Source organism: Mobula birostris, chromosome 7, assembly GCF_030028105.1.
Source record: "Mobula birostris isolate sMobBir1 chromosome 7, sMobBir1.hap1, whole genome shotgun sequence".
In the NCBI taxonomy this organism is placed as follows: domain Eukaryota; kingdom Metazoa; phylum Chordata; class Chondrichthyes; order Myliobatiformes; family Myliobatidae; genus Mobula; species Mobula birostris.
The window spans coordinates 8355753-8368341 of NC_092376.1; the positions used below are offsets into that span (position 1 = coordinate 8355753).

General features: G+C 41.3%; 1 protein-coding gene across 1 annotated transcript in view; it reads right to left on the bottom strand.

The window, feature by feature from the left end:
- Positions 1-3653: 3653 nt before the first annotated feature.
- Positions 3654-12589, bottom strand: part of wnt11 (wingless-type MMTV integration site family, member 11) — a 75652-nt gene continuing 66716 nt past the window's right edge. The window contains exon 6 of the mRNA XM_072264224.1: positions 3654-4639. Coding sequence (XP_072120325.1) covers positions 4465-4639 — 175 coding nt within the window. The 3' untranslated portion in view covers positions 3654-4464. The remainder of the gene's footprint in view (positions 4640-12589) is intronic.

Here is a 12589-nt window from a genome sequence, read left to right on the forward strand (position 1 = left end):
GAGGTCTATCTGTGTCTGACAACAGTGGGGTAGAAGCTGTTCTTGATCTTCTCAAGCTTTCGTATCTTTGCCTGATGGGAGAGGGGAGAAGAAAGAATGACCAGGAGGAGATGGGTCCTTTATTATGCTGGCACTTTACCCAAGGCAGCAGGAAGGGTAGTCAGAGTCCATGGAGGGGAGGCTGGTTTCCATAATGAGATGAGCTGTGTCCACTACTCTCTGCAGTTTCTTGCACTCTCCCCACTACTGACAACATCTACAGTAGGTGCTGCCTCAAGAAGGCAGCATCTATCGTCAAAGATCCCCACCATCTGGGTCATGCCCTCTTCTCAATGCGACTACTGGGCAGGAGGTACTGAAGGAGACGTCCCACTCCACCAAGTTCAGGAACAACTACTTCCCTTCAACCATTCGGCTGCTGAATTGAACTGCACAATGTTCATTGTACCTCTGCAACAGAACACTACGGACCACCACTTGCACTACAAAAGACTTGTTGCTGTTTGTGTCTTTGCTTTTTGCACTGAGGTATTCAAAACACATTTATTGTCAAAGAATGTATAAATTGTACACCTTGAGATTTGTCTGTTTACAGGCAGCCATAAAGCAAGAAACCCGAATAACCCAATTAAAAAAAGAAAGACCAACCAACACTGTGCAGAGAAAGAGAGGAAAAGAAACACAAATCATGCAAATAATAGAGGCAATCCAACAGTATTCTGAACCAGAATGAGATTGTCTTTTTTTCTCTTCACTAACTTGTATATGAAGGCCTCCTTGATCAGGGTCAAATATGGATGTTGCATCCTATTTGTCTAGATATGCAAGCCAGGGCTGTACAATATGGAGAGCAAGCTGCTACTGACCTATAGAATATATGTACAATTCATACTCTGTGTGTTATCTGTTCCCACGTGCCTGCAATGCTGCTGCAAGTTTTTCATTGTACTTGTATCTCATCGCACTTGTGCACACGACAGCAAATTCATCTTGAAAATATCGTGACTAGTTACATCATAGTCTGGTATGGCAATTCAAATGTGAGGAATGTCCAGGTCCTGCTCTCCTCTCGTAGCTGCCATCACTGGGGTGGCATGATAGCATAATGGATAGCACAATGCTTTACAGTACCGGCACCCGCGGCTGTTGTCCGTAAGGGGTCTGTATGTTCTCCTTCAGACCGCATGGGCTTCCTCCCACAGTCCAAAGACTTACCGGTTGGTGGGTTAATTGGTCATTGTAAATTGTCCTGTGATTAGGCTATAGGGTTAAATTGGGGGATTGCTGGGTGGCACGGCTCAAAGGGGAGGAAGGGCCTATTCCATGATAAATTTTTAAAAAGTGAGCAGGAGGTACAGGAGCCTGAAGCCCCACACTACCTGTTTCAAAAACAGCTACTTTCCTTCAAACATTCCACCGGCAAAATCCTAATCAGTACAGTTTTGCAATAGCATGACCACTTTGATCACTTGGCACTAAAGTAGATGTCATTTCTTTTTGAGTAACACTCAAAAAGTGCTGGAGGAACTCGGCAAGTCATGCAGCACCTGTGGAGGGTGGTAATGTATCAGAGAGCACTCAGTAAACACACGCCTTACACACACACACACACACACGCCTTACACACTCACACACACACACACACACACACACACACGATCATTGCCTTGTTATCCTGCTGTCCTTGCGCTGAGTGTGCGCACTTCATTGTCTTCCCCAGTACGTTCTCATAATGGGTCCTAAACCGAGCTGATGAATTCGGGTTGGCTTCAAGGTTCCTTTCCCGCCACCACACACAGCAGAATATTCCATTTGTTTGGTAATGGGGATGTGTAAATGGGTATATGTTTTATGAATATGTTACTAGAACTAGGGGACATAGCCTCAAGATTTGGGAGGGTAAATTTAGGACAGAGATGAGGAGGAACTGCTTTTCCCAAGGAGTGGTGAATCTGTGCCCAATGAAGCAGTGGAGGCTACCTCAGTAAATGTATTTAAGACAAGGTTGGATAGATTTTTGCATAGTGGGGGAATTAAGGGTTGTGGGGAAAAGGCAGGTAGGTGGAGATGAGTCCATGGCCAGATCAGCCATGATCTTATTGAATGGCAGAGCAGGCTCGACGGGCCAGATGGCCGACTCCTGCTCCTATTTCTTATGTTCTTATGAATACTGTATTTAAGGTAGACAGTTCTGTTTATTTTGTAATATGATTGTAACTACATTGTGGGGTGCATCATATTCTAATTCATGTGTAGTCTTAAGTTAACTTTGTGGTAATTAAACATGGTATGTCCTGGTGTCAAATAAACAGGGGTGGTTGCTCTCGGTAGGAGAGAGAGATCGGGCATGTCAGGAGTTCACGTTGGCCAAGTATAAATATGGAGCTATTATTGCGTTCTCTGGTAGATATCTTTTTGTAAATATTGGCAGTTTTCTTTTCACTAACTTTCACAAATTTTTGTAAGTCTTATATTTGACACACTCTTGCAGGAAAGTGCTAAGCGACTCCAGCCACTTTTCCTTTGGTCATAACCCACGTATGTAACAGAGGGGAACTTCAGGCCAAGGAGGATCTCAATATCTCCAGCATCTGCTAAACCTCTTGTGTTCATTATATTTTGTTCTAATTCTATCCATTATTGTAAAAATTATGTATAATTTATGTGTAATTCATATTTTCCTTGTGAATGCTGCTTATAAGATGATGTGTGCCTGTGATGTTGCCCATGTATGATTTTCACTGTGTCTGTGCACTTGTCCATGTGACAATAAACTTCACTTTGACTTGACTTGGCCAGAATAGAACTAAGTCATTGAACCAGAGTGGATGAATTCACTCACCCCAACAATGAACTGATTCCACAACCTATGGACTCACTTTCAAGGACTCTACAACTCAAGTTATAAATAACTTTGAGGACACATTAATTTATTATGATTACTTTGTTTTTCTTTTTGTATTTGAACTCTTTGTTGTCTTTTGCACGTTGCTTGGTTGTCCATCTTTGGGCAGCATGGTAGTGTAGTGGCCAGCACAACGCTTTACAGTACCAGCGACCCGGGTTCAATTCCTGCCGCTGTCTATAAGGAGTTCGTACGTTCTCTCCATGACCATGTGGGTTTCTTCCAGGTGCTCCAATTCCCTCCCACATCCCAAAGACATACTGGTTAGTAGGTTAATTGTTCATTGTAAATCTTCCCGTGATTAGGAATAAATCGGTGGGTTGCTGGGTGGTGTGGCTCAAGGAGTCTATTCCACATTATATCGCAATAAATAAAAATAAATAAATACATTATGTCATTTTTCACTGATTCTATTGGGTCTCTTTGTCTTTACTGTGAATGCCCACAATAAAATAAATCTCAAGGTAGTATTTAGTGACATACATGTACTTTGATAATAAATTTACTTTGACTTTAGAGCTGGGTTTAGTTAGAATTTCCTCTCTGTCAAAGAGTATTCATGTGGGTCTGCTACTGGAGGTCCCACTGCAATGAAGAACAATGCAGAAAGATTAAAGAGAATAGGTTTGCTTATTAAAGTAAACTTTGATGCAACAATCAGTTTTGAGTATTAAGAGGAGGAATAATGTGAGATATTTTTAAAGATTTATTTATTTATTTAAAAGTCTTTTGAAAAAAAATAGGACATTGCTTTCACAAACGCTTCTGTTTTTAAAGTCTCAAAAAGTACAATTCTAAAGTTTCATAAATAGTAATTTTTTTCAGATTTTGAAAAAATTATTTTGTAGCCAGTAATACAAAAAATATATACAGTATATTTGTCACGGGGGATATGGGAAATCCCAAACAACATATTGCCAAAGTCTAGAAGCTCATCCAATACCTGTTTGTGGACTTCCAATTCCTGCATTTGGGAAAGTCTCCATGGAAACAGAAGACAGCATGGGATTAAATTCCCATTTTCCTTTTCCTGATGTTAGGCATAAGTTTGCCAATGGGGGTCAGGGACGTGTATCTCCCCCAAGTTTCGCCCACGCCAATCCCAAATGTCAATACCTTCTGTCTCTCAGCAATCAGATGCGACTACTCACTCATTTCTTCGGGAAAAGCAACAGGATTTGGGATTTTGGATCCGGAAGGTGGTCTTCTCAAAAGGGAGAGTGAGTAGGCAGAAACACGCAGGAAGTGGGGGACTCACCACAGAAGGACAACTGATGATCGAAAAAAGTCACCTCCTCTATACTTCTCTTGAAAATCCAGTGAGTTGTGCAAGTAGATGTTCGAAGGAGAGATACCCATCCTTGGGGGAGCACAAGTATCTCCGTACGTGCACACGTTGCAGAGGTGACATTGGAAGCTGATGCACTCTGAGCCGTCAAAGGTGGACTGAGTGCCCTTCTTTGGTTCTGCCTGTATCGCCGAGGGTTGTTCTCAAGGGGTGGTGGGGAGTTGGGGGGGGGAGAGGGGAGGGGGTTGTAGGATGTGGGGAGGGGGCAGGCTCACTTGCAGACGTACCTCTCCACCATCCTCTCGCATTTCTTGCAGGTCACATAGCAGCACCAGTGGTACTTGCAGTGGCAACGCTCGACCACCTTCTCTGTGTATGGGTTGTACCCGCGGCCGCAGCACATCAGGGTGCAGCTGTCGCTGCCGTTCGACGTTTTGTTGCATTGTCTGCGGAGCGGATCAAGCAGAGAAAGATTTATTATTTTTCTCAACCCCATTCTCCAGCCTTCTCCCCATCACCTTTGACGACCTGACTAATTAAGTACCGCTTTAATGATGTGACAATAATAAGGACTAAAAATACCAAAAAGAAAAGAATAGTCAGTGCCTTGACTTAACTTCTTGGGTAGTGTAATGCTCACTGCAGACATGCATTACAACGACACCGAGTCAGCACAGGAATACATTAACCTCTTGGTTGTTTTAATTAATCACCGAATTTAACAAAACTCATTCAAGATTGTTTAATGACATTTCCTGTACAAGTGTAAAGGAGAATGAAATAAAGGCTACACCGTATCCAATACAGCACAAAAAAAAACACAATAAGATAAAGAACGCAATATATTTAAATACATAACAGTACCTATAAAAAGTATTCGCCCGCCTTGGAAGTTTTCGTAGCTTATTGTTTTACAACATTGAATCACAGCGGATAAAATTTGGCTTTTGTGACACTGATCAACAGAAAAAAGACTTTTTCATGTCAAAGTGAAAACAGATCTCTACAAAGTGATCTAAATTAATTAGAAATATAAAACATAAAATAATTGATTGCGTAAGTGTTCACCCCCTTTAATATGACACACCAATTCGTCACTGGCGCAGCCAATTGGTTTTAGAAGTCACATAGTTAGTTAAATTGAGATCACCTGTATGCAGTTAAGGTGGTTCAATTGATTGTAGTAAAAATACCCCTGTATCTGGATCCTAGCAAAAACTACACCATGAAGAGAAAGGAACACTTCAAGCAACTCTGCAAAAGGTTATTGAAAAGCACAAGTGAGGACAAGAAAATTTCCATGTCACTGAATATCCCTTGGAATATCCTAAGTCAATCATCAAGAAATGTAAAGAATATGGCACAGCTGTAAATCTGCCTAGAGCAGGCTGTCCTTGAAAACTGAGTGGCTGTGCAAGAAGGAGATTAGTGAGAGAGGTCCCCAAGAAACCTATGACAATTCTGGAGGAGTTACAAGTTTCAGTGGCTGAGGTGGAAGAGGCTGCATATGCGACAACTGTTGCCCAGGAGTTTCACCAGTCGCAGCCTTTTTGGGAGAATGGCAAAGAGAAAGCCACTGTTGAAAAAAACTCACATGAAATCTTGGCTAGAGTTTGCCAGAAGGCACGTGGTAGACTCTGAAGTCAGCTGGAAGAAGGTTCCATGGTCTGATGAAGCCAAGATTGAATTTTTGGCGTAAGCCAAATACCACACATCATCAAAAACACACCATTCCTACCATGAAGCATGGTGGTGGCTGCATCACACTGTGGGGATGCTTCACTGCAGCAGGCCCTGGAAGGCTTGTGAAGGTAGAGGGTAAAATGAATGCAGCAAAATACAGGGAAATCCTGGAGAAGAACCCAATGCAGTCTGCAAGAGAACTGCGATTTGGGAGAAGATTTGTTTTCCAGCAAGGCAATGAACCCAAGCATAAAGCCAAAGCTACACAGAAATAGCTTGAAAACAACAAAATTAATGTCCTGGAGTGGCCAAGTCAGAGTCCAGACCTCAATCCAATTGAGAATTTGTGGCTGGACTTGAAAGGGGCTGTTTACTCACAATCAATGTTCCCTCTAATTTTTAGTAGACAGTGTGTGCAAAAATCTTATGTTATACAAATCTTTTCCTGTGACAGAAGTATGTGCACACTGAATGCACACATGGCACAGTTTATGTAGGTTTACAAAATATTTGACATAAAACTGCACAGAATAACAACAAAATAACATATATATTTAGGTCACTCAGTTGCTTTTACTCTCTCCTGCCTTTGGCAGTTACCCATTCTTTGTAAACTCTATCTAGACTAATAGAACTGCCATCCAATTGATAGGTTTTGATTCTCATTTAACATATCCAAATGACATTCACCTAAACGGTTTCTCAGCCTGTTTTAGAGTTGATTCATTAGGCTAAAACCTTGCTCACAGTCCGCACTAGACACAAGAAGGGTTCCCCCAATGTCCATCAACTGTGCAAGGTCACAAAACTGTTCATTTTGAAGTACAAATGCCACCATTTGAGCAAAGTTTGAAATCAGTTTGGATTTAATTTTTTCTTGCACGGAAAATTTGAAATCATTAAACTGTCTAACTATTACAGTATTTTCAGCCAGAAAATCATGATATTTTAGACAAAAGGCATTAACTTGTTCATCGCCAAATGTGAAGTCACAATCTGCAATTGCGGAGCAATCAAAAGCTGACCGTTCTTGTACCTCATCTTCAGGAAACCCTTCTTCTAAATGAACACAAAGACTATTTATAAATACTTGTGATTTACTTGCCAAATGTTGCTTCAAAAAGTCAAGTTTCCAAATATCATCCCACTTCTTTCCACTAGCAAGTTCTCCAGCAACTTTCGCATCACAACAATACAAACAGGTAACTCCAGTTTCCGAATCATACATAAATATTTCTCCTAGCTGAACGTTCATGATCTCATGAGCTTTTGGTGTAGCAGTTTCTACTATTTTGTTAAGCCATTCAACTTTAAACAAATTTGCAGTTCTTTTGCACTTCACGCCCTTCGCTTCTTTTGAATTCGACATAGTGAATCAATATTTTTTTCAATGAAAACTTAGTAAGCTATCTACAGGATTTGAAACAGATCTTCGTAAACTTTACGATATGAACACTGTCCGCCAAAGATGGCTGCCGCTGTGATACAGCTGTACAAACCGGAACAGGAAAGGTGAGGTGACTTAAATTAGTGACGTACATTGTGGTATTTGAAAAACCGACTAACTAGTTAACAGAAACATTTAGCTAAAAGATTATTTTCTATAAGTATAATTATTAATTACTACATTATTTTAGGTAACTAACCCTTTGTGCGAACATTAATTTGTGCGCTGGTTGAAAACGTGTGTGCGCACGCACACGCACACAGCCTAGAGGGGACATAGCTCACAATCCCCATGCAATCTGACAGAGCATGAGCAGTTTTGTAAAGAAGAATGGGGAAAAATTGCAGTGTCCAGATGTGCAAAGCTGATAGAGACCTATCCACACAGACGCAAGGCTGTAATTGCTGCCAAAGACGCATCTACTAAACACTGGTTTGAAGGGGGTGAATACTGTTGTAATCAATTATTCTGTGTTTTCTATTTGTAATTAATTTAGATCACTTTGATGAGATCTGTTTTCACTTTGACGTGAAAGTGTCTTTTCTGTTGATCAGTGTCAAAAAAGCCAAATTAAATGCACTGTGATTCAATGTTGTAAAACAAAAAAACATGAAAACTTCCGGGGGTGGGGGGGGTGAATATTCCTTATAGGCACTGTATGTCCATAAGGTGTCCCTGTGACCCTAGGCACAGGAGACTCTTACATATGGTGATATTAATAGGAAATGGTAAAGTAGTGGTGGTTGGGGGTGTGGTTGGTTGGGTTAGTGGGTGGAGGTGTTGATCAGCCTTACTGCTTGGGGAAAGTAATTGTTTTGGAGTCTATGAAAAAATGTGCTAGTTTCTATATGTGGCTGATAATCAGACAAGATGGGGTTCTTGCAGTTCTTAGTTCTTGGTATTGGTTTATTATTGTCATGTGTACTGAGATACAGTGAAGAGCCTGTCTTGCATACAGATCAGATCATTAAGATAGAACAATGTAAAGGAATAACAATGCAGGATAAGGTACTGAAAAAGAAGACGCAGTGTGTTTACCGCGCCCCTTTCTGACCTCAATGACCAGCTCTTTTGTTTCTTCACATTGAAACCATGTTGTCATGACACTATGTCACTAAGCTCTCGCTCTTTCCTGTACTCCAGCTCATCATTATATGAGATAGAACACAGAATAGTACACAGGAACAGGCCCTTCGGCCCACAATGTTGTGCCTAACCAATTACATTAGTGATCAAATGGCCAATGAAACTAATCCCTTCTGCCTACACAATGTCCATATCTTTCCACTCTCCTCACATTCATGTGTCTATCTATACAGTGCTTAGCTTAAAAGACTGAGAATTAGAATCAAAATCGTATTTAATATCGTCAGCATTTGTCGTGAAATTTTTTGTTATGCAGCGGCAGGACAGTGCTATATATAATAATAAAAACTGTAAATTACAGTGAGAAATGTATATAAATAATTAAATAAGTAGGGCAAAAAATTCCAACCACCTACCATTCTCTGTTAAAAAAAAACTTGCCCCTCACATGTCTTTAGAAATTACCCCCTCTCACCTTTAATTCATGCCATCTGGTATTAGACATTTCAACCCTGGGAAAAAGATACTGCCTGTCTACTTCTCTATGCCTCTCATAATCTTATAAAACTCCATCAGATCTCCTCTCAGCTCCACTGCTCCAGAGAAGACAGCCCAGGTTTCTCCAGCCTCTTGTTTTATAGCACGTGCCCTCTAATCCAGGAGGCAACATCCTGGTACCCCTCTTCTGTACCTCCTCCAAAGCCTCAACATCCTTCATCTAATGGAGCGGCCAGAACTGTATGGCAATACTCCGGATGTGGTCTGACTAGAGTTTTACAAGGCTGCAACATTTCTTCCTGACTTTTGAACCCAAAATAAAGGCAGGCATGCCATATGCCTTCCAATGACCCACACGCGGCAACACTACTGACCCAGACACAAGAAGGAGTTGCCCTGCTAGTGTTCGTGGAGTTCAAAGTTCAAAATAAATTCACTATGAAAGTATGTACATGTCGCCATATACAACCCCGTGATTCATTTTCTTGCAGGCATTCACAGAAGGACAAAGAAATACAATAGAGTCAATGAAAAACTACACACAAAGACGGACAAGCAACCAATGTGCAAAAAACAGACTGTGCAAATAAAAAATATATTAATAATCATAAATTAAAAAAGTAAATCAATAATACTGAGAACATTAGTTGTAGAGTCCTTGAAAGTAAGTCCATAGGTTGTGGAATCAGTTCAGAGATGAGGTGAGAGAAGTTGTCCACATTGGTTCAGGTGCCTGATGGTTGAAGGGTAATAACTATTCCTGAACCTGCTGGTGTGGGATCTAAGGCTCCTGTACCTCCTTCCTAATGGCAGCAGTAAGAAGAGAACATGGTCTGGATGGTGGAGCCTCCCTCTTAGCCTCCAACATATGTGCTAGTGAATAGTCTTTTATCCTATCCTCTCTTAATGCCCCTTGGGTTGCAAGATTTCCTTGAATTGTCACCTATAAATTCTTGATGCAGTTTCACTATCAGAAGACCTTAAGACATAGGAGAAGAATTAGGCCATTTGGCCCATCAGTTTTGCTTCTCCATTTCATCATGGCTAACTTATCATCCCTCTCAATCCCTTTCTCATATCTTCTCCCTGTAATCTTTAACCCTCTTGCTAATCAAGAACCTATCCACCTCCACTTTAAATATACACAATAACTTGGCCTCCACTGCCATCTGTGGCAATGAATTCCACAGATTCACTACCTTCTGCGTAAAGAAATTCCTTCTCATTTCTATTCTAAATAGAAGTTCCTCTATTCTGAGACTGTGACCTCAAGTTCTAGACTTACCCACTTTAGGAAACATCCTCTTCCTTCTAGGACTTTCAATATTTGATAGGTTTCAATGAGGTGCCCTTTCATTCTACTAAATTCCAGCCAGTACAGGCCCAGAGCCATCAAATACTTGTACGTCAACCGTTTCATTCCTGGGATAATTCTTGTGAACCTCCTCTGGACCCTCTCCAATATCAGCAGATCCTTTCTTAGAAAAGAGGCCCACAACTGCTCACAATACTCTAAGTGTGTTCTGACCAATGCCTTATAAAGCCTCAGCATTATATCCTTTCCCTTATAGTCTAGTTCTCTTGAAATGAACGCTAACATTGCAGTTGATGTCCTCACCACTGACTCAACTTGCAAGTATACCTTTAGAGAATCCTGCAGAATGACTCCCAAGTTCCTTCGCACCTCAGATTTTAGAACAGAGTTGAGGAGGAATTTTTTTAGCCAGATATAGAGTGGCAAATCTGTGGAATTCGTTGCCAGAGGCAGCTGTGGAAGCCAAGTCATTGGATATATTTAAGGCAGAAGTTGATAGATTCTTGATTAGTCAGGGCATAAAGGGATACGGGGAGAAGGCAGGAGATTGGGGCTGAGAGGGTTGAAATGGACTCGATGGGCCAAATAGCCTAATTCTGCTCCTATATCTAATGGTCTAATGGTCTTACAGGCTAAACCTTCCACTTCGTTCAATAATGAGGTGACCAGAACTGAATATAACCGAACCCGTGGTATATATTGACTCTCTCTTTTTCTGTAACCCAGTCCACCTGTACAACTCTGTGAAATATCAGTGTTCCTTCAACTGAGTTCTCATACGTTCCATCACTCAGGGGCTGGAAGGGGCATCATTTTAATGTTCAACACCTGAAGGTCTGGAATTTCTTTTCTAAACCCTTCTACCTCTCTTCCTTCAGGAAGACCCTCAAAGCCAATTTCCAGCCAAGTGTGTGGTGACTGGTGTGATTTAATGTGTCTCTAATTGGACCCTCTTTAGGGAGGGTGCAGAGGAGATTTACCAGAAAGCTGTCTGGATTAGAGAGCATGTCTTATGAGGACAGGTTGAACAAGTTAGGGCTTTTCTCTTGGAGTGAAGGGGAATGAGAGGTGACTTGATGGACGTGTACATGATGGTAAAAGCAGAGATTGAGTGGCCAGCAATTACCTTTTTCCCAGGGTAGAAATGGCTAATACAAGGAGCATAATCTTAAGGTGATTGGAGGAAAGTGTAGGGGGGACACAGAGAGTCTTTACACAGAGAGTAGTGAGTACACAAATGCTCTGTCAGGGGTGGTGGTAGAGGCAGGTACACTAGGGGCATTTGAGAAACTTTTAGACAGGCACATGGGTGATAGAAAAATGTGCTAAGTGGGACAGAAGTGTCAGACTGATGTTGGAGAAGGTTGAAAGGTCGGCACGAAATCCTAGGCCGAGGGGCCTGTACTGTGCTAGACTGTTCTATATTCTATATTCTATGGGGGTTGGGGGGAAGGTATCAGGAAAGCCCCATGGTATCCAGAGCATCTTCAAGGAGCGATGTCTCAAAAAGACGCATCCATCATTAAAGACCCCCATCAACCAAGCCATCCCCTGTCCTCATTGCTACCATCAGGGAAGATGTACAGGAGCCTGAAGGCACACACTGTACACTTTAGGAACAGCTTCTTCCCCTCTGCCATCAGATTTCTGAATGGACATTTTAATTTATTTTTAATTTTGCACTACTTATTTAACTATATACGAAACAAATTTCATGATGTATGCCGGTGATATTAAACCTGATTCTGATTGAGAAGGTGAGCTATCTAGGTGCTGAAAAGTGAAATGCTCAGTGGCCGTCAACAGACAAAGATCTGACAGCATTTTAAAGTCATATAGGTTTCTCCTCTGACAAAGTAAGGAACAGGATATCCATCAGCACTTAGAGAAGTCTCTTGTTAATCACACAAAAGCTTTAACTAATGCATTATTTCCAGTGAGTGATTTAGCAGCCACTGGGTATCGCTGTAAAATTACGACTAAGTGACAAAGAGTTGCTAATGGCCTCTTCACACAAAAAAACCCTTCTTGCAAACTGTTTTTTTCCTGTTTGCACTCTGAGTTTATTTACAAAGAGGTATACAGTTGTTCCAACAAAGAAACGAGGCCAAGAGGGTCCTGAAGATCCATCTTGGCCCGAAACGTTGACCGTTTACTCTTTTCCACTGATGTTGCCTGGCCTGCTGAGTTCCTCCAGCATTTTAGAAACATAGAAAAATAGAAATCCACAGCACATTACAGGCCCTTCGGCCCACAATGTTGTGCTGACCATGTAACCTACTCTAGAAATTGCCTAGAATTTCCCTAGTCTATTCTTCTAAGCTCCATGTACCTATTTAAGAGTCTCATAAGAGACCCTATTGTATC